Here is a 26058-nt window from a genome sequence, read left to right as displayed (position 1 = left end):
TCTTCATCAAATCTTTTTCTTTCAACTTGTTTCCTTTACCCTTCATATCTTGTTCCTGTGCTACTTGTGTGTTTCTACTATAAGTTATGCATGTCAAGGATACATGTTGGGCTTTTTGCAGGCACAAGCTCAAGCACCACAAATCCAAAGGTTCATCAACAAGGTGATACAATATGGCCTTTGTGGCTGATACATAATGGCGACAGACTTGATATCAAAGAAACTGCCAGTATCCGGATGGAGCATCAACTTACATAGTTGCAGGATGGGGGTGCAGACCAGGGGTAAAAAGGGTTTTAGTTATTCTAAGTATGTTACTCTATCCAGATACCTCATTGACGGCCTCCTTCTCTCCTTGAAGCCTATGTGTATTCAGAGGATAGTATTTATACTCAAGACTATGTAGTCTGGATTACCGCATCCGTACCATAATCCAGACACTCCGGAGCCTCCTGGCCGGTCCATCTAGGTCTGCTAATCACCACTGCCATGTGGCACACTACCCTAGTATACTACTCAGTATGCTGACAGAAACCGACGTTTAAAAAATGTGTGATACTTGCATGAAATTCTGGTACTTTGGTGTCAAATCCTGTGAGTTTTGTACATTCTTATGCAGCGTGCGTTGATATTTCTTGTATATAATCCAGTGAATCTCAAATAAGGTTCTAGCTATTGCATGCTTCTTCGGTTTTTTTGGTGTCACTAAAAAGTGCTGATTTTACATGTTCATACATTGATAAATGTCCCAATATAGTAATATATTAGTATAAAAGAGTGTAATACCCTTGAGAAGAATATTCTGGGTTGGCTTTCACCCGGATCATTGAAAGATGTAGCAGTTTAGTTATTAAAAAGTTTCCAAATATTTTAATGATTTCAACTTAAGGAGTATTGCACACTCATGTAGGTGATCTCTAGTAGACTGGCTAGCCATTTTAGATGCTTCTTGTTCTGTTGAAAACTTGAAATTGTCAATAACCCTGATTAGCACAATGCAAAAATCAAAATACAAGTTAGAATTGGCAATAATATTGTTAACAGGTAAACCATCAAACTAACTATGAAGCAAAGTTAACTGACCTGTTTTTTTTTTTTTGGAGCTCAAATTTGAATATATTAATATAAACGGAAAATGGATTTTTTTTTGTCTTTGATGGATAAGGGCTCAACTAGAGTAATATTTCGGGAAAGCTTGTCAAAGATTAAGAGCACATTCATGATTCAGTCTGAGCAAATGCCCAAATGTTTAAGGTTAATGAGAAAAAAAAGTCTTTGATAACTAGTTAATTGTGTATCACTTGCACATCAAGAAGTCATAAATATATAAAAAAAATGAATTCCTTTATAGTTATCGGCACTTTCAGGCCAAGTTGTGGCTTAGGCACATAGATCTATACTTTGCAATATCTGATAATCGAAACCAATAGCACTGCTATACAAACCTTTTTTTTTTATGATGATGCACAGTGAAGCCAGAGCTTTAAGGCACATTGGAAAGCTTCCAAACGAATTGATAACAGAAGTCACCCAAAGATATAAAATTACCTCTGATTCTAATCACAAATGGGAGCGAGTTCCATTTGTTGCTATATATTCCGAAAACCTTCCTATGTTAATAAAAAAAAAAGAGTTTATCTTTTTACCCCACGGACTCCCACATCCGAGGGTCTGTATGACCCGGAAATGGCCCCTAATATAAATATCAAAAGAAATTCTCTATCATTTTCCAATTAATAATCAACTTTCTATATTTTCGTATTAATTTTCTATTTAATAGATTGTGATAACTTGAGCTGCCGCAAATATTATTGAAAGTCTCTAAATATTTGATTATCCTTCTTATTTCAATTTTTTCCTCTCATTAAACAATTTTTCGTATAATCCTGAAATCTTGGATAATTCTTTTCTATCATTTTCAATGGAAATGACTGAAACAATTCATAATACTGCCAATTTTATACACACCAATTCTGGTCAATTGCTTGAACAAATTGATAACGATGTAAAGAACATTAATATCGCTAAAGATCAAAGCAATGCAAATGAAAATCGGTTGCTTGAATCTCAATTCAAAAATAAAAACCTATTCAGAAACTACGATGGGGCCAGTGAAAGAGTAAAGAATTTTTATAAAGAGCAGCATAGGAAGCAAACAGTTGCCTATAATTTGAAGGCAAGATGGAGATTTCATTCCCAATTGAGAGCGAGAATGACAGTTTGGGACGCTTTAATGAAATTGAACACCTTGATTGATCAGTCAGATCCAGATACAGAGTTGTCACAGATTGATCATGCTCTACAAACAGCTGAAGCTATTAGAAAGGATGGTAAGGCAAGATGGATGCAACTAGTGGGGTTGATTCATGACTTAGGCAAGTTGCTCTATTTCTTTGAAGCAGAAGGCCAATGGGATGTTGTTGGTGATACTTTCCCGGTTGGTTGTGCTTTCTCTGAAAAATGTGTTTATCCAGACACTTTCAAAGCCAACCCAGACAATGAAAATCCAACTTATAATACGAAGTACGGAATATATCGACCGGGAATTGGTTTGGATAACGTGATGTTGTGCTGGGGCCATGATGAATACATTTACAAGATCTGTGTCAAACAATCGACAATTCCAAAAGAGGGTTTGGCAATGTTGAGATACCACTCTTGCTACCCAATCCATAGAGAGAATGAGTATCAGTATTTGATGAATGATCATGACAAGAAAATGTTGGAGGCCGTGAAGGCATTTAATCCTTACGATTTATACTCTAAGTCTGATGAGGTTTATGAAATTGATAACATAACAGAATATTATAAAGGCCTCATTACTGAATACTTTCCAAAAGAGATTATTGAATGGTGAATTTATTAATCAGGGTCTCTCTTTCTTTTGCAGGTAGGTGCTGGTGGATTTTTCTTTGATTTGGTTTTTTTTTGTTTTTTTTTTTTGTTTTTTGAATCTTCTTTGCTTTGAATTATATATTCGGTAACAACTATTATTTTTCTTGATACCTACATTTCAAATACTTTATTAGTCTTTATTTTATTGCCATGTCTTCCAAAAGTTCCTCGCTGTATCATAAAGCCCATCACATCCAAGAAGTTGCAATTCTGTCAGGTGAAGCTTGCATAAATGTTGAAAATGAGCTTAACACAAATTCCAAATGGGCTGTTATTGTCGACTTCGCGCGATTATGGCTTGTAGTAGGGTACGATCTATCCGGTCGGTGGTAGCGGCGGATAGTGTGTAAGAATATCGGATTTAAGATAATTCTGGATTAATACAAACAATAACTTAATAAAGTTAACAACGTAGTAAAATATAATAATTGAATAAAATGTTCTCTCTGAAAATAGTAGAGAGATAATAATAGTAGAATAAGTAAAATAAATAGAAAGTACGAAAAGTATGGGTTAGGAGTAATGGTGTTATAGCTATTGACACTCTAGGGTGTGGTTAGCAAAAAGTGTACAAGTACGACTAGTACAGGGCAGGAGTGTCACATGCTGGAAGAAGATAGAGAGGAAAAAAAAAATACCGAAACGCTGCCAAAAAATCTCAGTGAGAGATATATCCGAAGTTTTATTGATGATCCTGACCTTCAAATTATTAGGAATATAACCATGTTAAGAAGAGTAGTCATCAAAAGCCGTCCTCTTTTGAATGGCTCGCAGGCCCAGAAAATGCTGACAACTCGTCTACAGCCCATCAGCATAAGATTTCAAAGATCATTATCCACAACCGACACTGACAAATATCATTCACTATTTAAACAGATCAACAGATCTAGTATCGCAAATGATTTAAATAAGATCTCCGAAAGAGAGTTTGTTAATAATATCCCACTTGAAAAGGTGAGCGAAACTCTAGAAGATTTGGTGATTCGTGGTATCAAGGCCAGCAGGGAGTTACAATTGAAAAATGGGTCAAATGAAGGCGAAGAAGATTCTTTGCAAAAATTCCTACTTGAGAATGACAATGATAAAATAAGGCAGTTGATCATGGCCAATAATGAAAATATTGTGAAGTCGTATCTTCTTACCCAACCCCTTCCCGATGCAAAGCGGGTATACCGTTTGATTACCGGGATCAATGAGATGACCAGAGTGAATTCTACAAAACAAAGTGATAGAATGTTGGTTAGTGAGAATTCTGTGAAGGTGGCGACCCGTGTGATTTTGAATAACACTAAACTGAGTCCCGTGGAGAGTTTCCAAGTCGCTGTGAATTTAATCGATGAGACGGTGGGTGGTAAGAAATATGTCAATACTCTTAAGCACAATGTGTTTAGCAAATATATTCCCCGCTACATTGGTGGTTTCATCGGGGTGGAATTGGCGACAACTACGTTATTTGATTCATTTTTCACGGGGCTTTCAGGGCTCACCGATAGCCCATCGATGAAGATTTCGTATATGCTTGGTAGTTACTTATTCAATGTGAGTTTCTTGGGGGTGCTTGCCACTTTGGGTTTGTACAATAATAAGACCACCAGAATTAAATGGGGCCCTGGGGCCAATTTGTGGCATAAATTCTTGCACCATAAGGAATTATCCATGTACGATAGAGTCTTCATTCAATACGAAGAACTTTATGATTTGAACATGGACAACTTTTATTTGATCGGCGGCAATCGTATCAAGAGTCCTGAAGCTATTATAGAGCCAATAAATCAGTCGTTACAAGATTATTCTGGTGAGAATAACGAAGTGAAAACTACCAAAGAAGTGCTAACTTTTGATGACGAATCAATCATTGATGATAGTCACAAGAACCAACATATTCTTGAGGAAAAGGCTAAATTACTTCGCTTCTTCAGAGACAGGTTTGCCAGAAAGAAGATGAAGATTGATGACTTTACTGAACAAGAATTATTGTTCCAAGAATATTGGGTCACCAATGGTGAGAAATTCGAATGGGTAGAACCTGATCAGGATCCTGCTGAGATCAAGATTTTACAAAAATATCATGTTAATAGATGAAGGCTTTACTTATATATATATATAGAGAGAGAGATTGCAAATAAATATCCAACAACTAGATGGCTGATCGTGTGTAAATTTTGTGTACCATATGTGTGGGTCAAAGCCGCAGAGTTTTTTTTTTACAGCTGACAAATTCCATCTCATCTCTCTATCTATGGATATGAATATAATCACAACATCAATAAATAACACATCGAACATGAGCGAGCTTGAAGCACCGAAATCCTTAGCTCATATCAAGCATATTGTGCTAGTTCTTTCTGGTAAAGGCGGGGTAGGGAAATCATCAGTAACGACACAGCTTGCCCTCAGTTTGGTGATCAAAGGGTTCAAAGTTGGGGTGCTAGATATTGATTTGACTGGGCCGTCGATACCGAGAATGTTTGGTCTCGAAGGCAAGCTGATGTTCCAATCTGAAAGAGGATGGATCCCTGTATATGTTGACAATGATGAACGACTATCTGTGGTATCCCTAGGATTCTTGATTGGTGATAGAGGCAGCAGTGTGGCGTGGCGTGGGCCAAAAAAGACCTCGATGATTAATCAATTCATTTCCAATGTGATCTGGCCCAAAGATTTGGATTATTTGATCATTGATACCCCGCCAGGCACTTCAGATGAACATATTTCCATTGCTGAGCAATTGCGATTAGCGAACCCTGACGGTGCGGTGTTGGTCACCACTCCTCAAGCGGTTTCTGTCAATGATGTCAAAAAAGAGATGAACTTTTGTCATAAAGTCCGATTCAAGATTTTGGGAATTGTGGAGAATATGAGTGGGTTTATTTGTCCTTATTGTGCGGAATGCACAAACATTTTCAGTTCTGGGGGCGGGAAAATATTAGCGGATCAACACCAGATAAACTATTTGGGGAATCTACCGATAGACCCAACTTTTGTGGAAATGATCGAGAATAATAATATGGATAGCAAAAATGAGTTGCCGGAGCTTGAAAGATTGTCAATATCTGATAAGCAGCTGGATAAGGACCGGGAGGAGAAAAACCAGGAAAAGAAACATAAAGAAAGCTTAGTTGACCAATATAAGGAAAGCTCGATAAAGCCAGTTTTTGAGATTATAGTTGATAATATTTTGCTGCAAGGAATACCTTCAAGAGTTTAGAAGTACAATGAGAAATATAAAATATTATCGAAATGAAGGATGAGCTTTTATTAAAATTTGTAAGAAAACGTTGCATGAAAATGGCACAAAAAAAAAAAAGAAAATAACAGAATGTAAAAGCTTGGTTCTTGTACAAATACAGTGGTTAAACAAGTAGTAACAAGAACAGAAAAAAATTAAGCAAAAAGGAATTGAACACACAAAAAAAAGAGCAGCGACATAATATAGAGAGCTAAGAATATGAATCATAATAATTGGACAATGCTACCAGTGCAATACTCGCTTAATCCCAACTCATTATCTTGATCAGCATAGTAGGCAACTACTTTGTCAATGACTTTCTCAGCGCTCGAATCATCATTAACACAGTAAGAGTAGGTTACGTCTTGTTGCTGGGCCTTCAATTTGGTCAACTTCTTGTTTATCTGCAAATTTTGGGCTTTGACATCACACGAGATCGTACCATTGACGGTAATTTTATGAACTTTGGAATCATCCACCACTGGATTAACTCTGGTGTAACAGTGCATGGTATCATAATTTTCCTTGGTCCAGATCTTGAAGTACTCGACTGACCCAATTACCACTACCACAGATAACAAACTGATCACAATATTCTTGGTTCTGTTGACCATTTTGATTCCTTGCCTTTATTATTCTCAATATTATTATTATTATTCCTTGAAGGATATTTGTGCCTGGTTGTGGTCTAAGGGGGACTTTAGCCACTGGAAAAAAAAAATCCCATTTTTTCTTGGAATCCCTCAACTCCCTTACGTAATCTCCAAATAAGACGCACGTCGTGCTTTTTTATTTTTATTTTTTGATGTATATGATCAATCATACTCCAGCGTCGTTGTCTCGAGGGAAGATATTGCAAAATAGGAAGAAAACCATAACATATTAATAGTAACTATGGCAAGGACTAGCGGAAAGCGCGCGTACGAGGACGACCAAGGCGAAGAGTACCATGACTACGACGGCGAGGCAAGATCAGAAGAAACGACTCCCTCAGCTCCCCCAAATGTTCAGAATATGGCCTACAAAATGGTACGAGGGGTGTTTGCTTTAGAATTTAGAAAAAATATCATCAACAAGAACCAGCTACAGAAAGTGGTCTGGGAGAACGAGTCGTACAGGGAAGTTAAATTCGATAAAGTCTTTGAGTTGTGCCAACAGTCCTTGGAAACGATTTACGGGTTCAAATTGGTGGAACTCCCTCAAAAAGAAATCGATATTGGTAAACGCAAGCTCGCGGGGAATAATAACAGCAATGCTAATGAATCAAAGAAAAGTTCTGGGGTAAAAGCTTGGATTTTGGTGTCGGTACTTTCAGAGGATGCGAAAAAATTATTGGGACAATTTTGGGAAAAAGCATCGATCAAATATTTCAAACAAGTTGATTCTTTGGGCTCGATAAGTGAAAATAAAAACTTACCATTGAACGAATCGACATTGTGCAATAATGCGTTGACAATGATTGTTATCGCATGTGTTGCCTTGAGTTCAAATAATATGAATAAGGTTGAATTGTTGAAGTATTTGAAACATCATTTTGACATATCTTTGACCTCAACTATCCCAAATATTTCGCATAACAACGAGAAAGTCAATTTGGAAGATTTTTTGAAAATGATGGAGAAAACTGAATACCTTAGTAAGAAAGTTGAACATAATGAGGAACACGAATTGATCGAATATTCGCTAGGAAGAAGAGCAAAAGTGGAATTTCCAAAAGAGAGTTTATGCCAATTTGTTCAAAAAATGTACAATTACGAACAAGATGATGAGAAAAATGAACAGCTAAGGAACCAGGTGGAGCTATCTGTTGGCCAGGCTTATACTTGATATACTTGAGTAAAGAGACTGTTCAATATTCATTGATTTTTTTTTAGAGATTCGTGTTAATGTTATTTCATTATCACCCCTTTTTTTATCGCTTATAAAACTATGTTAACTCGTTGATGGTTATTCCATATTTAAGGTCTAGATAAATTCAATTCTATTAAGTGTAAGATATCGCGAGTGTTCGATATCTAATGATGCATGCAGGAAAAATAAAAAAAAATAAATAAACTAAAATATGAAGCAGGTGTAGAAAAAATTGATGATAATAATAATAATGATAAATTAATCGTTCTAGTAATGGCTTGTTTTCTTTGAAACAACGAATTGAAAAGTGCACAGCACAAAAAGTCCCGGGATTTTGTCAACTTGGACGTTCCGTTCTTTGCTTTTTTTCCCTCCATCTCTCATTTCTTTTTTTTTTTCTTGTTTATCTAATCTATATAAATTAAGTTAACTTCATTCTATAAAAATAATCTCAAAAATAGTCAGTAAATCCAAAAAAAGATGGAAAAGAAGAACCTGTAAACGGAAGAGGCTGGGATGTGAATATCACAAGAAAAATAAAAAATAACAAATTAGGAAGTGGAAAATACTGGTGGGATGACACACGGTAAAATAAAATAAGTCAAGTATATAGCATCAATATTCTGTCATCCATGAAGTTCAGTAAGAAAAGTTTTGCTCCTCAGTGAACCCAAATAGAACACTAACCCTCCAAAAAACTAGTGTTTAAGCTATAATTTGTAATCTTTAGATTATACCATGATTGAAACCATCAGAAACGGCAAACAGAAAAAAAAAAAAAAAAGAAAGGCATAAATGTTTTGTCTTCAATCAATTAGTTTTTCTTTTTTTCTCCCCTGGCTTTGTCACCATTTCTGAACTAGTTGATCTCCTTTTAGCCCCCTGGAGGCGCAGATATTGATTTTCCACATAAGAGCGCCAATCAGGCTCTTCAATGTCAGAGAGGTAATCATCATGAAATGAACTACTTCTGGCTTTCAAAGAACGTCTACTTAAAGTCTTCTTCTTATCATCCAGCAGGGAGCTAGCAGTTCCTAATTTTTTGTGGACTGGCAGGGCAGCTATAATCTTGTTGACTTCTTTAAGTTGTCGGCTGGCAGTTTTGCCTGTCAATTTTGACTGTGAGGTTTGGGATGTTTTTGAAATTGTTGTGTCCTCAGATGTTGATAATTTTGATGTAGAAGAAAGTGGAACTGACGGGAACAGTCTTTTGGATTTCAAAATTAGAGGTTTCACAGAAGCTTCATCTTTAACTTTCTTGGAGTCCAATTTATCAGCTTTTTCTTTCAATGGTGTAGTTGACATCTTCTCTGCTAGAAGTTCTGTTGATTTTTCACTCAATCTCTTGATGCCACTCGTAGACTCTTTGTCTTCCCTTTCAAGAGAAGGGTCCTTGTTATTTGAATCGTTGTCATCGCCATTTGCAATCATATCCACGCCATTCTTTTCCAAATGTGCACTTTCATCCTTTGTCGAGTCTTCCCCAAAAAGGCTATCAAATTTTGTCTCATCCTCTTCACTATCAATATCCATCTTTGGTGTTGTGATCTTATCACCTTGAGTTTCAGAAGAATTGACTGATGGTGCTTCATGGGCACAACCATTTGACTGCTTCTCTTCAGATTTACGAGGAATTTGACGATGTATTGATGGCGGCGAGGATCTTTTGTTTTCAAGGGGACTTTTTGGCTTTAGGCTCTTTTGAGGAGTCTTCGGCTTCAAAGTAGAATGGCTATTGCTTGGTTGCTCGTGTCCTTGCAAGGCATGCTTATTGATTTCTGTTTTCGATGCGGTGGTAGGTTTCAGTTTGCCATGAACAAGCTTCTCCTTTATGTGTACAGGGTCCTTCGATATCAGAATTAATTGATCAGTTGGCTTTTGAAGTTTACTAGCCATTAAGGCCGCGGGCGTTTTTGGTGGCAATCTTGAGCTAGGTTGCAGCGGCTTCAATGCTCGCGATTTAGACGCAAACAATGCAACCGATTGTAATGGAACGGTGGGTTTTTTTGGGAGATTCGACATAGCGGCAGACGGCTTGAAAGATTCTTTTGGATGTTCCTGTTTGTTTGGATTTCTTGACCAGTTCGATTGCTTTCGTTCGTTTTGACCTTCATTCTGATCATCCTTGAACCCGCGTTCCTCTGATTCATTGCCTTTGTGAATGCTCTTATTCATATTTGTCCTAGACATGTTAGAGCCATACCCTCCTCGACTTTGATGAAGCGACCCATGATTACTGGTGTTATTGTGATATCTCCCATAGCCATTTTCGTTTGGATATTTGTCAGAGAAGCCCTGTTGTTGAGTGGCCTTTGCCCTCTCTCTTCTGTCTTTTTCTTCATTGAATTTCTTATTATCCATTTCATGAGAAGCTTCAAACTCTGGTAAATCACTTGGTTTGTGTGCATAAGGAGAGGTTGAAAAATACTGATGCTTCAATGCCTGTTCTGCATTGAGTCGGTTCATTGGATTGATACATAGTAATTTTTGCAATAAATCAATTCCTTGTTCATGATCACTGTCACTGTGTTGGAAATACTGTCCGAATCGACTCCTCAAAGTTGGATTATAGTGAGTGATTTCTGCCTTCATTGGGTTTTTCAATTTGACAAATTCTGGATAATTCTGTTCCGTTGGCTCACCAATCAACTTGAAGATCTTGTAAAGTTGATCCAAATCAGACTTACCTTTTAAAATCGGTGTATGCTCAAAGAATTCGGCAAAAATACAACCTACTCCCCACATATCGATTGCGGTGGTATAACGGCTATCTCCCAATAATAACTCAGGAGCTCTGTACCATCTAGTGACCACTAAAGGGGTATACAGGGCTCTGACTTCGGAAGGTCCACCTTGCGACCTTGGGGCATGACCGTAGTATTTTCTCGCTAGCCCAAAATCGGCAATCTTTAGCACATTATTATGGTCTACCAAGAGATTTGCGGTCTTGATATCTCTGTGATAGTACCCTTGTTTGTGTAGATAATCTAGACCTTCCAAAAGTTGGTACATTAAACACTTTATCGAAGGAACATCGAATTCGATATCTGGATTGTGCAATAAACCCGACAAATCGGACTTCATGTAAGGACTGACCAAGAAGAAACTACAATATTGGTGCTTGATGCCACAGATTTTGCTCATTTCCGAAAACTTTTCTTCTTTGTTGGCCACAACATCTAGTAGTGGCAAAATGTTTTTATGCTTCAAGCGCTTCAAGATTGTGATTTCTCTGAACGCGGTAATGGGGAAACCGATCTTTTGGTCATGAATATTGATTTTTTTAAGGGCCACAAGCTTTCCCTTGCCTTTCGGACTGCCTCGGTCATCGAACTCTGTCATTTTGCACTTAGAGACGGTCCCAAAAGTCCCTTCACCCAACTTATCCAAGTGTTGGTAGTTCCCCATGGCAGACACCCCGAAGAACGGGATATTGTAGACAGAATTCTCTCTAGGGAAAAGCTTGGTGGTATCTGAAGAAGAGAAGCCCATATTGGTGAAATGTCATATACGATTTCTCACACACGGCCAGTCAGATGGGATAAGTTTCATTCAGCCAATCTGACGGATGTCGCAGCCCAAAAAAAAAAAAAAAAATCAAAAATCAAAAAAAAATCGCAGGGGGGAGGGCGGGTAGTTACCCAGGCTGAAGTAAATGTCAAATATTTTATTATGGTTATTAGCCTTTCTCTGGTCTTTCTCTGTATATGTCTAGATATACTCGTAAAGGGATCCTGACAGAAACCGTTATTATCGCCATCACAATAATCTGCCAGTAACCGTCTTAGTTATTACCGACAAAAATATATCTTTTGCACCTCCGTCTTTCTTTTTTTGCCTCTCTTCATACAGCTCTACAAATGTTGATTATGAGTAGCTGGTTCTTCAAGACCTCCAATGGGAACACACCGTCTACAAAGCCAAAACCTCCCCTTCGAAGACAGGCAGCACCGAAATTCACTCTAAAGGATGTTTCTAACCACAAAACTCAGGACGATCTATGGATGGTGATCCATAATCGAGTGTACGATGTCACCCCGTTTATCTCACGGCATCCAGGAGGGGTTGAAGTACTAATAGACTGCGCGGGGGTCGATGCCACGGAATATTTTGAAGACGTGGGTCATTCAGAGGACTCTAAGATGATGTTGAGACCATTATACAAGGGCGAATTGGTCGACAGCGATCGAGTAGCCGCGAATGAAGAACCAGAGATTATTCAAAAAGATAATGCAGACCACCACCACCAAAATAACAATAATAACAACCATAACAACAATAGTACTGTGAACCACCAGTATATGTGGAGCTACGGGGGAATGGCTCTAAGGATGCTACAGAATGCCATAAATATTCGATCGACAAAAGAAGAAGAGGAGAAAATACGACGGGTGTTACACAGCGGAGGGTACGTCAACAGTGTTCACCACCGGACAGAGAAGAAGCGCAAAAAGAAAAGAAACAGAAGGAAGACGTTCTTTTTAAGAGAAAAAACCTCGTTCTTGCTACTACTGATTGCCCTATTATCGGCGTTGGTGTTTCTCTATCTCCAACAACGAAAATGGCGATGATAGTATCGTGACATAGAAAAAAACAACCAAAAAACACAAATTGAATAAAATATTTTTTATTGCTGCCATTCAAACCTTTTGTAGATCGACTATCTTGAAAAAAAAAAAAGAACCTCTTTTACCATGACACAAGCTAAACCACTCCACTATGAAGAAGGCAATATTAAACGATTGAATAAAGAAGTATGTGATTATCAGTGGCCGTTTTTTTTTTTTTTTTATATCTCTCCTTATTATTATAATGTTTTACTGACATAAACAGATCTCCACCGCCCTATTTATAGGAGGAGTCAAAGGTCTAGTATTTGGATTGGGATCATTCTTCGCAGTGTCAATGGCATACCCTAGTTTCAGAAGATCCAGGCTCCCAGTGAAGGCGTTTTGGTTTGTGTGCTGGATTGGTGCGGGCGCTGTCTTTGATGCCGATAAGCAAGTGGTGGTTTATTCGACCAAATACAAGATCGAAAAGGAGAGACGAGATCAAATGATCTTGGAGCAAGCAGCAGACAATGGTGAATATATAGATTCTCTATGAATGCTTCAGGCGGATTCTAATCTGCTGCTACCCCAACGTATATTTATATATTCATCTGCGCAAACCCCATTTCTTAATGAGACAACCTACATTATAACGTAACTAACCGTATTGTACTCCCAATACATATCGACTAACTTCTAAAATAATATATGAACAAGACGCTAATACCAAAAAAAAAAAAACAACATATACAACGGGGGAAAAAAAAGCAAGCGCAAGCAAAAAAATAAAATAAAATATAAATAAACAAATAAATAAAACCAACCCTCAACAAACACACATTTTAAAAGCTAAACTTGGATTTAATCATCGATTTCATCATATTGTTTTTGGTATCCTCCACGGTTTCATTATACTGCTCAGCAATATTATTACCAGCTTCATTGAACCGGTCTTCAATTCCTTTATAGGTATTGTTGAGGGACCTTTGAAGATTACTCATATCAAATCCCCAACCTTTATTATTACCAGCACTCAGATTACTACTAGAGGTATAAGATCTTGAAGGACCCCCACCATAAGGATCTGAAGATGGCCCAGGATTACTGTCATTGCTACTACCATTGACTCCTCCAATCATCGTTTGTAGAGCACTATTCGCCATAGAATTCTCAGCTAATCCGGCCTCTTTAGGATACTTAGTTCTAGGTCTTCTTTCCCCTTCAAACACCATCAATAAATCATCAAGGGTAGTAACTTTGGAACCTCTTGCCCATTGTAAAGAATTAAATGTAGGTCTTTGAGGGATCTTCAACTCGAAATTGAACAATAAATCACTATCAGCTTCAGCACCACCTCTAACTGATCCACTTCTGGTTATGTGAACCAATGAGCCCTCGGTTTTATCATTTCTGATCAAAATATCCCCATTCAACAACACTGTGCTTTGGGTGGCAAAAGCTCTGTTAAGACGGCAATTGAGAGCCAAAGTAGTAATTTCGTTCAAACTTGGAATCGACAAGAATTTAACTTGGCCATTCTCAAATAAAACCGACATCACTGTAACCTCTCCTGATGATATTGACATATCATTAACTGGACGAACCCTGCAAATATCAGCAGTAACAATTTCACCACTATTCGAATTTTGGAAATTAACATTGGCGGATTTATGAGTAGGTGACTTGAACAATCTAATCCCAAATGAAGACACCGTTAAAATCAACCCCTTGATTAAAACTCCCGATCCCAACTGTGCGAATTCCTGAGTTTTGGCTACCGCAGAAGCACCATTATCAGCATTGATTGGGATAATGTTGCGAATCTTTGAGTTATCGGCATCCACACAACTCAAAAACTTGATTTGGAATCTCGATCTAGAATTTGGCGACGAGCCCGGCACAATCTGGAAGGTGATTAAATTTCCTACCGAAGTACCCAAAAACATTAAGATGGAAGAATATTTAGCATCTTCACTGCCTTTCATGATACCGAACTCTATAGATGTAACGTACGACAAGCTTCCTGTTGATTTTCTTTTACTGGATATTTTGTTGATATTCTCCATGAAAATGATATCAGAAACCCTTCTATCAACAACCATGATTTGACCATCATTATACGCAATCGCTGCGAACTCTATATTGGAATTTTTAAGAGCGGTAACCGTCAACTTCGGGCCGTCGCCATTCCTTGGTGCCCTAATCATTATGATTGGCAAAAATCCTTTGTGAATGTAGGCTGGAATATTATTTTCCACATTAACAATCAATGAATGCGAGTTACTTGGGGCGTTCTTCTTTTTCAATTTCATTGTCAAGCTTGAATCAAGATCGTAATCATTCCGGGTGATATTCGGATCATATAACCTGTTATTACCAAACTTATACAAAATGGTATCACCATCATCATTACTGATAATTAAATCGGTGGTGTGACCTGAGAATGAAACTTTGTTAACTGGAGATGGATTGCTTGCTTGTCCAAGCCCAAACGATGTGTCAATTTCAATAACACTTATTTCATCCAATTCTGATCTTGAACCGTCCCACAATTTCACTGTACCATCAGAATGACCAGATATAATCACACTTCTACCTTCCGTGAATACTCTTTGCTTCACAGTTGAGGCAGCTCCACCTGTCAAGATTGTTTCATCATAAAAATCCAGAGCTCCATTCTGACGAGCAATCTTTTTTTTTCTTTCTGATTCCAAAGTTTGCAAGATTCCCATCCATTGAGTTCGCGGAGCAATGATTGCTGACAAACATGTCAACTCAGGATGAACCCAGGACAACGAAGGAGGTAAAATGGACGAGCTGTGGATCAGATTACCATATGGATATCTCAACACTTCCATGATCCCATTTTCCAATAACACAAAGATAACATTGGGGTTATGGTTTCCTGCAAAGAATGGTGAACTAGCAGGCAAGGGCAAAAAGCTTCTAATGGAGCTTTTTTGGCTAATTGGGAAAATTTTTAAATTTTTTGGGTTAGAATAAAATTCCGACATCTTTTCATATGATGTGATCGAGTACTTTGGAGTGGTGCCAAAATCAATTCTGGTTAAGTTAAGATTAGTTTCTCTTTCATTAGGGTTATTCGATTTGATGGAATCCCCACCAGCAATCAACAACGAAGTGTTTTCAGGATTAGCTTCGCAAACCCACTCAATTTGAGTGATTTTATTATATCTCATTGGTTGAACCATTTTCACATTATTAAACAACCCGCTTTGTGGTTTGTCGACATCGGTGTCGAATAAAGTTCTGGCTTGGATCAAAGTACCATTATTAGTATCCCAAAAAACTAAGGAGCCGTCTTCGTGGCATGTCAAGATATTCAAACCATTAGGATGGAAAAGGGCTTTCACGACATCTGGTTGGCGAGAGGTTTCCACATTTGTTAAGTCGCCACCTGGGGCTCCTGGGGGAACTTCATAATCGAACTCTTTTTTGATCTTCCGCTCAGTCACCGAATATAACACCACGGTTTTGGAATATGCAATCAATAATACTCCAATATCTCTTGGATGGACCTGTAATGATCTGATAGAGTTGTCAATCCTTGTGGGATCGATATGTGGGGTAGCGCTATGATTCCAAGACTTTCTAATGACGTGAGTTTTTTGCAAGTTGGTGATTTTGTGGGGAGTCAAATACCCTTTTACCACGTCGTAAATCATAATCACTCCAGTATCCAAACCAAGGTAGATGAAATCCAATGATGGATCACTTTCCACAATTGAGACATTGCCAGGAACTTTGCATTCGGTCAATGACTGCTTGGATTCCAACGAGTAAACTTGCAAGATCGAGCTTGCGGTGACCGCAACCAAAAACACATTCTTGATAAACTTCAAATACAAGACTGGTTCAGGTCTGCTGGTCTTGAAAACAATCTCCACACCTTTCTGACCAAACACATACACTTCTCCCTGGTTATTCCCCAATGCTAATAACGATTGCACCGGGTCAAACCCCATAGAAATAACGGTTCCAGATATCCCATAGTGCGACACCGGGGAAATTTGGAAATCTTGAGGGGTCAAACCGCTAGAGAAGTCTGACAACGTTGCCGACTTGATGTTGTTGGAGATCGATTTCAACTTATGCTTGGACTTGTACATTGTGATCTCTATAGTTATTTGCTTACCTTTACCCCGTAATTTTTAACGTAACGCCTGCCATTTGGAAAATGCTGCGACACATGAAAATGGGAGGCGAAGACATTTTGTCACATGACAACGCGTCACATGTCAAAACATAAACACGAAATTTTATAGAAAAGTAAACATGTAGAAAATGTAAACAAGGCAGATCATTATTATAGAGATTCTGTTGAAATAGAATACCACCGTCAGTTATGTCGAGATCCACGTCCAATTTTGGAAGAAGTATAGGCTCTTCCTCCTCTTCCATCCACCGCCGAAACCAAAACCAACACGCCAATGACTTCTTTCCGTTACTTTCATTCAAAGAAATTGCGGTTTGTTTGGAAAGTTGTAACATCAACGTTACCGAAGAAAATCTTTCTAGACCAACCTCTCAATTCACCCAGCATTTATTTAATGATTTGATACCTCCAGAGTTTTTATCAACAAAGTTGAACAAAAAACTCGAAAAGTTTCGTGAGCAGACCAATCTTGGAGATGAATTCAATGATGTTTCCCAATCTTTACCAATCATCGCGTTACAAAGAGAATTATACGAGTTCATGAAAGTTTGCGGGATTTCCGATTTTAATTTCCTTGACATTTACAAACCAGATTCTTATAGATTAAGCCGGATCTTGAGTGCGATTGTCAACTTTGCGCGATTCAAATACGAACGCTCGAATGACTATCAAGAATTAATCGATGTTAGTGAGCAATTTTTGATCAAAAGAAATCAATTGATTGATGAAAATACCCAATTAATGCGCAATATCGAAACTATAGAAAACAAGCACCAAAATAAATCTAAAGAAAAAATCAGTGAAATCAACGATTATCAAGCGAAGATTCAGCGGGATTTGAAAGAATTGAAATCGATTCAGGATAAATTATCGCAAGAGCATTTGAATTACAAACAAAAGCGGAATGAATTAATCGGGGAGATCGAGTTGCAAAATGAAAACATCATTAATACTACAAGAGAAAACGATGAGATTGATGCGTTAATAAACAAAATTGATTTGAAGAACCCGGAAAACACTAAGAATGAGATCAACGATCTTAAAAAAGAGTTGGCAAATTTGAAGATCAAATTAACTAATATAGAAGATAAAGATCGCAAGATCCAAGTGACAATTGACTCCATCAAGTTGATCGGGAATGATATTGAAAGTTTAATCAATTTGAAGAAGAACATCAAGAATGAGTTGAGAACCTCTAATGAACAACAATTGAAGTTAACAAAGTATAATGATGCTAAGGACTACAAAAACTCGGAATTGATCAATTTGAATAAGAAAATTCAACAAGTGCAACAACAGATTGATAATGTGAATGAGAAAATAGCAAGATATTCGAATCAAAGGCAAGAGAAAATGATCAAAAACACAGATAAAATGAAAGCTTTGCAAGAAGAATACACAAAATTAATGTTGGAAAAGAAAAACAAAGATAAAGAAGTTAATGAAAAGCACGCCAAATTGAGAGAATTGACGTTAAAGACTAAAAAATTGGTTGATGATTTCGAAGAAGAATTGAATGATACTCAATATCAAGTTAGACTATTATGGCAGCACATTGAAGTTTATATGAAAAAGATGGAGATGGAGTTGGCCCATAATGTCTTTGAGTGATTTATCTGCTGGAGGTTTGTGTGCGCTTTCCTTTTCCCTTGATTAGAAATTTCCTTGTATTTTAGCTCGTCTTCATTTTCTTTTGCTTAAAGATTTCATCGCATTTTGGCTCCCTTTCTTTCTTTTGTATTATTTGGCGTTTGTTTTTGCATAATTTTATACATAAAAAAAAAAAAGAAAATTAACATTTATTTTTTGATCTTAATATTTGTATCATAATACAGAGCTCGATGTTATTTTTAGACCATTTTTCAAATTATGATTATGACTGAAAATAATTGTTCGTAAATTGAGGTTTATAATTTTTAATGTGACATGGCGAGAAGAAAGAAAAAAAAAACAGGTTGAAATATTAATACTGAAAATCATGAAGCTAACTAAGAAAAAAAAAAACGAGAAAAAGAAATCAATGAAAATGAATGCCTGATGAATATATATAATATATATATATATGATAAAATTCAAACATAACCCCAAGGATTTGCGATTATGCTCTAATTAATAGTGTTGAAACTAACAAAAAAAAAAACCAACTCATTCTAAACCCATACTATAAAATCGAAACTGATATCATAAACTTTCGATTAAAAAAAGACAAATTGTATAACGTATTCTAAAAAAGATACAACAATCTTTTTGAGAAGAGAAACAATTAAAAAAGAAAGAAAGAAAGAAAAGCAAGCAATCCAAGAAGAATTTGCCAATAATTGAAGGTAGATTGAACTATCAACAAAGTAAAATGGAATAGTGATTATTCCTCTCAACTTGATTTCAGTAAATTCAATTCTAACGTCTACCCAATAATCCCAAAAATTCTTCTCTTGTTTTTTGCTGAGTTCTAAAGCATCCCAACATGCAACTGGTGACTGTTGAACTACCAGTTTTTTGAACTCCTCTGCTAACCATACACATGTGAGCACATTCAATCACCACTGCCACACCCATTGGTTTCAAAATATCCGATAAACACATTGCAATTTGCTTGGTCAATCTTTCTTGGACTTGGAATCTTCTACTGTACATCTCGGCCAATCTTGCCAATTTGGACAATCCCAACACTTTTTTATTTGGAATGTACCCAATGTGACACTTACCAAAGAATGGCACCAAGTGATGTTCGCATAATGAGTAGATTTCAATGTCTCTAACAATCACCATTTCGTCATGGTCTTCTTCGAACACCGCTCTTTTAATAACATCTCTAATGTTGTCTTGGTAACCTTTAGTGAAATATAACATGGCTCTGGCGTAACGTTCAGGAGTTTCCAATAATCCTTCTCTGGTGACGTCTTCCCCCAATTCTGTGAGGATGGTCTTGACCGCTTCGGCGATTCTGAGCTCACGTTGGGTGTTTTCTTCTTCGGATTCGGCAATTCTGGCATGTGCCCCAACCGATGGCCAGGATAACCCATCGCTGTCGACAGGAGGGTTAAGAGTGTAAGGAGAGGCCGGTCTGGTTGCCAAAGGAGATTGTAAAAATCTGGTATCCACTTGGCCTTGGGACTTTGGTGAGTTATTGTAATCACCAGTAGATGATGAAGAAGATGCTTGATGTGAATGTCCATTAATGGAGGCCTTTGCTGAAGCAGCATATCCCAGACCGAAAGGGATATTATCGACAATCTTATGGTCTTGGGAAACCACTTCTTTTGAGGAAGGGTCTTCGGATATTGACAAATTCTTCATTGACTCATTTGCCGAGAAACTGGTGTACGAAGAAGAAGTAGAAGTTGAAGGTTGCTTTTGGTTGTTAGAACTCATTGCAAATTTGGAGGTTAATACCAAGAGGATAGTTAATTAACGTGTGTATGAGAGGGTGGGTATATACTGGTAATTCTTCTAATTTTTTTTTTTTTTTTTCCACTGCCCAGAAAGAAGATGCGATCTTGGAAAGGGAGGTGGAAGATGATGATAATTATCGTGATGAGCACGAAGAAAATTTCCACCGAAAGAAAAAAAAAGAAAAAAACGTTTTTAGATCTTGTGACATGTGCATTACACTGCATGAGACTGCATGAACACATGCATACTCCAACACTGCGGCAGGCCGTTTTTTTTTTTTTTTTTAATGCGCGGGGGGTTGTCCAGCCACTCATCTGCTCGCACAGTTACTGGGGATGATTACACTATCCTATTGTTCTCTTTGTTGCTGTGGTTGTCATCGTCATGGACGTTGTTTCAATTGTACGCATCACAGCCATAACTGTACCTGTATGCTGTTGTTATCCACAGAGATACCTTCGGTTGCAGTAATCTTAACCAAGATGGGAATATTATGCTTTCCTTTCTTTCTTTTTTTTTTTTTTTTTTTTCCAGCATTATCGATCCTTGAAATGAAAAAGAAACCATAAATAAAACTCTCAACAACATCAAAAGGAGAAAAGAAAAGAAAGAAAAGGTTTGGTACGATTTTTTTTATTTGTTTGCCGATAATCTTATCTTTTTTTCTTCTCTCTATTGCGTGCCATTTGTGGTTTTCCCATTCATTTGCGGTTCGAACACTCTTTACATCTTCAAATTGCCCCCCGTCCCGAACATCTATTGAGAATCAGACTTTTTTAATATTGCCATGAGGAACTTCCTAGTGTTGCGAGAAAACCAGGACGTGACCTATCTAAAGAATCATGATGTTGTTCCCATGCCAATATCTAGAAGAATATGGGGGTTCTGGACTTTCTTATCTTTCTATTCAATTGGTAATGTTTCTGTGGCAACTTGGTCTGCTGGATCTTCTTTGCTATCCATTGGTATCAACGTCGGGGAAATAATGGGTTGTATCGTCATTGGTAACATTTTCATCTGCCTTGCCTATTTTTTCGTAAGTGCCCCTGGTTACGATTTCCATGTGGGGTATACCATGCTTCAAAGAGTGATCTTTGGCATAAGAGGCTGCTATTTGGGGATCCTCATCAGAATCCTTCTATCGATCGTTTGGTACGCCAGTGACGCCTGGATGGGAGGATTGATTCTTGGGAATATTTTTTCATCATGGTCTTCAGATTATTTCAATTTAACCAATACCTTCCTGGAATCCGTGCCATTCTCTCGCAAAGATCTCATTGGGTTTGTATTGTTCCAACTAATCCAACTCCCATTCTTTTTAATTAGACCAGAAAAATTGAGATTCTTGATACACGTAGGATGTGTAACCTGTTTTTTCTCAATGTTGGGACTCACCATTTGGGCAGTGGCTTTGAATGGTGGCGACGATGGTCCTTTAATGGATACGCCAAACACCCTTGCTCCTTCGGCCCATGGCTGGGCGTGGATCTCAGGAGTGACCAGTTGGTACGGGTCTTTGCTAACGGGGATCGTCAACAGTCTGGATTACACCAGATTCTCAAAAAATACTAGAAGCTCTTGGGCCGGGGTCCCGGTAGGTAACTTGGTGATGGGGACCGTGATCCCATTGATGGGGTTAGCCACCGCTTCTGCATTAGATGGAAAATACGATGAGCAGTTTTGGACCCCATCACAAATCATGGACCAAATCTTAACCAATGACTACTCTCCAAAGGCAAGAGCCGCGGTATTCTTTTGTGCGTTCGGGGTTTTGACTTCTCAATTGGCCATCAATGTTGTTGGGAATGGTATTTCCGGAGGTACTGATATAGCTGGTCTTTTACCGAAATTCTTTAATATCAGGCGGGGTGCCATCGCTACTGCCTTATTGTCTTGGGCCGCTTGTCCCTGGTTGTATTATAACTCGTCATCCAATTTCTACTTGGTCATGTCTGCATTTTCTGTGTTTTTGTCGCCATTTGTCGGGATCATTGTTTGTGAACATTGGATTAAAAGAAAAAGAACTATCAAATTGTCGGATCTTTACACTTTCGATTCTGATGGGATCTATTACTACACTAAAGGGTTCAATTGGCAAAACATCATTATTTGGATCATTGGTTTTGCTCCAGGAGTGCCAGGGCTAGTTAAAAGTGTCAATACGAATGCCCATGTAAACTCAGGAATCATCAATTATTTCCAAGGCAACTCTTTGTTTGGATTTTGTATTTCTTTCTTCTTGTGTTATATCAGTGGTTTGATTTTTCCAAGTACGGTTTCAACCGAAATTGATGAGGTAGATGAATTTGATACGTTCACTGAGCAAGAGGCAGCCGACTTAGGAGTTATTCCATATGATGCTTCTGCTATCAAAGAATTCTAAGTTTGATTTATTGGTTTAGTTGTTGTTGTTGTGTTTGTTTGTTTGTTTTTTTTTTTTTTTTTTTGTTTTTTGTTTTTAGTTCTTGTGTGTTTTATTCTTTATCTGTTTATTATGGAGGGCTTTTTGTTTCCTAGATTATTAATTTCCCCTTCAACTTCGTTTCTTATTGTATTGTTATTCTTATTTGGTTACCTTTATGATTACAATTCTTGTACCTTTAGTCATTAACTTTCTGTAGCATTTTTTTTTTCTTGCCTATATTCTGTCTGTCAAACCTGATTAGTCAATTTGGCCACCGTATTTTCAATACTATAGAACGGAACTTACCATCTGTGGAGATATCATTGCTGCTGTTTTCTCATGAGTAAAATGCTTATTCGATATGTGGTTACGCAGCCCCCGTTGAGGTGATTATTGACAGTTCTTTTGATTTTTTGTTGATGTTTTTCACACAAATGACGAAAAATTTCTTCTTATTCAGAAGTAAAAAAATACAAGAAAAACAACAGCAATTCAGGAAGAGAGAGAGAAAGAGAGAGAGTAGTTATTAGATATATCATTCCTAAAAAAAAAGACAATATCAATTTATCACAACGAAAGAAAAGAGAAAAATAGCGATACAAAATAACTAGGGGAAGATGTCCGAACAGCCAACCACCTCTAATGAGGCCAAAAACTCCACTCCCAGTGGAACTGCCACTCCAGTTAAAAAGAAGAATCCTTTAGCTGGTAAGAAGGTCAGTGAGGAGATTTTATTGAAACGTAAATTGGGTCGTATAAAAGCGGCCGAAAATATGGCGATCAAGATTAAGAACTCGGGGATCGAAAAAGTCGAGAACAAGTTGATAAACTCATTGTTCCAACCAATCCCATTAATCAATCAAAAGAATTATTACACTGATTATTTGAAAAAAGACGACCAAATCATTTATTTGCGTAAACGGAAAGAAATGTTTGGGATGAAAAAGGGGAGGAAATCGAATTTGGAAAAACAACAGGAAAAATTGAAATCTGAATCGGTGGCCCCGCCAACCCCACTGGCCCCAACTCCTTTGGTGGGCAATTCAAAAGGAGAAACCCCAATGGATATTGATGATGATGACGATGACGATGACGATAATGAAATGGAGGAAAATGGCGGAACGGTGTCGGGAACCCCGGCCGCCGTGGCCCAAGATGCAGAAAAGAGGGCTAAAAGTCTTAGGACCATTGCAATTCATCCTGGCTCAAGAAATATCAGAATTGGGTTTGTGAATGAAGCATACCCAAAAACTTTCCCTAATGTGATTGCCATTCCCAACCATGACCAAGCTACCACCCACGAAACACTTCCTCGTAGGCGGAATTCTCAAAAAAGTTCACTGCAGGATACCAATGGGAATAATACCGAGGATGAAGATGCTTTGTTGTTTGGAGAGAAGTTTAATAACGCCAAAAAGATGGTCCAACGTGATTTTAAAGAAAGAATGAGATTTTATAAACGAAGAATCTTGCCGAATTCCAATGAGACGGTTAAGAATTTCAATAATAAAGTGCGAAGTGAAATAATCTCTGATTTAAACGATCCTCATAAGATCGATTGGACCAATAATAATGATGAGTCTATCAAGGATAAGAGTTATTTAGTTGGGGAGAACGCCTTAAAATTGGCAAATAATCAGAGATTCAAATTACGGTATCCTATCGTTAATGGGAAGTTTAATGAGAACCCCAACGATTATAATTCGCCTACGGAACTCGTAGGAGATATTCAACTCATCCTTTCTGAGATACTCACAAAAGAATTCCTGGTGGACAATTTCCAGAATTTCAATATCGTGTTAGTGATTCCTGACTTGTATGATAAGACCCATGTGGAAACGTGGATTTACTTAATTTTGCAAATGAATTTCAATGCAATTTCCATTATTCAAGAAACCATGGCGGCGACATTTGGGGCCGGGGTCTCACAAGCTTGTGTGGTTGATATTGGAGCACAAACCACGTCGGTGTCTTGTATTGACGAAGGAATGGTGATCAATGACTCAAGAATCCAGTTGGACTATGGTGGTGATGATATCACTAAAGCTTTTAGCAAGATGATTGTGCAATCAGGATTCCCATACAAGGAATTTGACTATGGTAATGTACATGATTGGAAATTGGTCAATGACTTGAAGGAAAAATTCTCGACTTTTGAAGATGCTAACATCGCGGTGCAATTGTACGACTTCATCAAACGGAAACCAGGAAGCAAAACTGAGAAATTTCAGTTCAAAGTCTTCGACGAAGTGATGTTATCTCCAATGGGGTTATTTTACCCTGAGATTTTTGAGCTTGAAGACCCTGAATCAGACGGCAACAAATTGCAAACCAAGCAATCGAAATTCCGGTTATTTTCTAAATCCCTGGATTCGTATACTGGGAAATCCAATAATCCTACATCTATGGGACAAAAAAAATCATTGACTAACGATTTATACGTGAACACTCCTGATGAAGAAATTGTCAAGAAATTGATTTTGATGGACAATGACGATCTTAACCCGAATAACCTGAACTTGAAAAAAAATGATTTGACGCATGATGAGGAATTGAAAATATCTCACACCAAGCTTGATTTTGCCATCATTGAATCGATCACCAACGCTTGCAAACATGATTTGGGCAATTGCAAAAAATTCTATGAGAATATCTTGATTGTCGGCGGGGTGGCCAAGACTCCGTCGATTGATTTGATCGTTACTGATAGAATTAATATTTGGAGACCGCAAATTCTCTCGATCTCTAACGTTTATGAGATTTTGAAAATTTTGAATGAAGAATTCGAACAGGAGAAATCTAAGATTGCCGCTAATAGCGGTAATTCCGAAGAGGGACAACATAAACTCGATGACGCCGAATCGATGAAGTTGCTCACGTCGATAATTAAACGAAGACTTCCTGGCATTGTGGAAAGTCCGCAATTTGTCGATCAATTGAATACTATCCAAGTGTTATCGCCTCCAAGAGATATCGATCCGCAAATTTTGACATGGAAGGGGGCGGCGGTGTTTGCTAGATTGAAAATTGTTCAGGAATTATGGATCACCAAAAGTGATTGGGATCTATTGGGAAACAGAGCATTACATTACAAGGCATTATTCAGTTATTAAGATAGAGGTTGTCAATTGCTTTACTTTTTTTTTTTTTTTTTTCATTTCTTTTTTTTTTTGTTGTTGATCAACAATTGATGATGAAGAGGGTTTTGGTATACTTTTATTACAAATTTTTGAGTGGATTTCTGAATAACAAGTACATTCAATCAATAAAACATGTAAAAAGAAAAAAAAAACGAAAAATAAGTAAATAAAGAAGCTGATCCTGAGTCCTTTGAGGACTTTAAAAAATGGGAAATAAAAAATGAATGAATGGGTAAATAAAGATATGGTAGGAGAGAGAGTAGATAGATAAAATAAAAAAGGCCCATCACAAATCAAATCAAATAACACAAAATTGAACAACAATATATATATATATATATATATATATTTAAAAACAAAAATGAAGACAAAATGCGACAATGAGAATGTTAACAACAAATGATAAAAAATAAAGTGGT

At 37.5% G+C, this 26058-nt stretch overlaps 13 protein-coding genes across 13 annotated transcripts; 9 read left to right on the top strand and 4 right to left on the bottom strand. All coding sequences in view use genetic code 12, as the record gives it.

Annotated features, from left to right (window-relative positions):
* Positions 1-1921: 1921 nt before the first annotated feature.
* On the top strand, positions 1922-2857 carry DASC09_050220 (uncharacterized protein; the record flags this gene model as incomplete). Its single annotated transcript, XM_064998621.1, has 1 exon — positions 1922-2857. The coding sequence occupies one exon, from the start codon at positions 1922-1924 to the stop codon at positions 2855-2857; it is 936 nt and encodes a 311-aa protein (XP_064854693.1).
* A 761-nt stretch (positions 2858-3618) lies between these two features.
* Positions 3619-4977, top strand: DASC09_050210 (uncharacterized protein; the record flags this gene model as incomplete). The annotated part of the gene is made up of 1 exon (XM_064998620.1): positions 3619-4977. The coding sequence occupies one exon, from the start codon at positions 3619-3621 to the stop codon at positions 4975-4977; it is 1359 nt and encodes a 452-aa protein (XP_064854692.1).
* A 202-nt stretch (positions 4978-5179) lies between these two features.
* Positions 5180-6103, top strand: DASC09_050200 (Mrp/NBP35 family ATP-binding protein; the record flags this gene model as incomplete). Its single annotated transcript, XM_064998619.1, has 1 exon — positions 5180-6103. The coding sequence occupies one exon, from the start codon at positions 5180-5182 to the stop codon at positions 6101-6103; it is 924 nt and encodes a 307-aa protein (XP_064854691.1).
* Positions 6104-6348: 245 nt separating this feature from the next.
* On the bottom strand, positions 6349-6738 carry LIP1 (sphingosine N-acyltransferase subunit LIP1; the record flags this gene model as incomplete). The annotated part of the gene is made up of 1 exon (XM_064998618.1): positions 6349-6738. One exon carries the CDS (start codon positions 6736-6738, stop codon positions 6349-6351), a length of 390 nt encoding a protein of 129 aa, XP_064854690.1.
* A 280-nt stretch (positions 6739-7018) lies between these two features.
* On the top strand, positions 7019-7951 carry NSE3 (Smc5-Smc6 complex subunit NSE3; the record flags this gene model as incomplete). The annotated part of the gene is made up of 1 exon (XM_064998617.1): positions 7019-7951. The coding sequence occupies one exon, from the start codon at positions 7019-7021 to the stop codon at positions 7949-7951; it is 933 nt and encodes a 310-aa protein (XP_064854689.1).
* Positions 7952-8785: 834 nt separating this feature from the next.
* On the bottom strand, positions 8786-11467 carry DASC09_050170 (cyclin-dependent serine/threonine protein kinase; the record flags this gene model as incomplete). The annotated part of the gene is made up of 1 exon (XM_064998616.1): positions 8786-11467. The coding sequence occupies one exon, from the start codon at positions 11465-11467 to the stop codon at positions 8786-8788; it is 2682 nt and encodes an 893-aa protein (XP_064854688.1).
* Positions 11468-11835: 368 nt separating this feature from the next.
* Positions 11836-12546, top strand: DASC09_050160 (cytochrome b5-like heme/steroid binding domain-containing protein; the record flags this gene model as incomplete). The annotated part of the gene is made up of 1 exon (XM_064998615.1): positions 11836-12546. One exon carries the CDS (start codon positions 11836-11838, stop codon positions 12544-12546), a length of 711 nt encoding a protein of 236 aa, XP_064854687.1.
* A 123-nt stretch (positions 12547-12669) lies between these two features.
* RCF3 (Rcf3p) lies at positions 12670-13081 on the top strand (the record flags this gene model as incomplete). The annotated part of the gene is made up of 2 exons (XM_064998614.1): positions 12670-12729; positions 12809-13081. The coding sequence occupies 2 exons, from the start codon at positions 12670-12672 to the stop codon at positions 13079-13081; spliced, it is 333 nt and encodes a 110-aa protein (XP_064854686.1).
* Positions 13082-13367: 286 nt separating this feature from the next.
* On the bottom strand, positions 13368-16655 carry DASC09_050140 (putative Rab GTPase-binding protein; the record flags this gene model as incomplete). Its single annotated transcript, XM_064998613.1, has 1 exon — positions 13368-16655. One exon carries the CDS (start codon positions 16653-16655, stop codon positions 13368-13370), a length of 3288 nt encoding a protein of 1095 aa, XP_064854685.1.
* Positions 16656-16891: 236 nt separating this feature from the next.
* DASC09_050130 (kinetochore-associated Ndc80 complex subunit NUF2) lies at positions 16892-18313 on the top strand (the record flags this gene model as incomplete). The annotated part of the gene is made up of 1 exon (XM_064998612.1): positions 16892-18313. The coding sequence occupies one exon, from the start codon at positions 16892-16894 to the stop codon at positions 18311-18313; it is 1422 nt and encodes a 473-aa protein (XP_064854684.1).
* A 786-nt stretch (positions 18314-19099) lies between these two features.
* FOL2 (GTP cyclohydrolase I) lies at positions 19100-20074 on the bottom strand (the record flags this gene model as incomplete). The annotated part of the gene is made up of 1 exon (XM_064998611.1): positions 19100-20074. One exon carries the CDS (start codon positions 20072-20074, stop codon positions 19100-19102), a length of 975 nt encoding a protein of 324 aa, XP_064854683.1.
* Positions 20075-20882: 808 nt separating this feature from the next.
* DASC09_050110 (nucleobase cation symporter-1 family protein) lies at positions 20883-22478 on the top strand (the record flags this gene model as incomplete). Its single annotated transcript, XM_064998610.1, has 1 exon — positions 20883-22478. One exon carries the CDS (start codon positions 20883-20885, stop codon positions 22476-22478), a length of 1596 nt encoding a protein of 531 aa, XP_064854682.1.
* A 638-nt stretch (positions 22479-23116) lies between these two features.
* On the top strand, positions 23117-25612 carry ARP8 (Arp8p; the record flags this gene model as incomplete). Its single annotated transcript, XM_064998609.1, has 1 exon — positions 23117-25612. One exon carries the CDS (start codon positions 23117-23119, stop codon positions 25610-25612), a length of 2496 nt encoding a protein of 831 aa, XP_064854681.1.
* Positions 25613-26058: the final 446 nt, after the last annotated feature.

This window comes from Saccharomycopsis crataegensis (assembly GCF_037102585.1).
Source record: "Saccharomycopsis crataegensis DNA, jcf7180000000085, whole genome shotgun sequence".
NCBI lineage: Eukaryota > Fungi > Ascomycota > Saccharomycetes > Ascoideales > Saccharomycopsidaceae > Saccharomycopsis > Saccharomycopsis crataegensis.
Note: the sequence above shows the minus strand (reverse complement) of the source record. Positions and strands in the feature narration are given on the sequence as shown.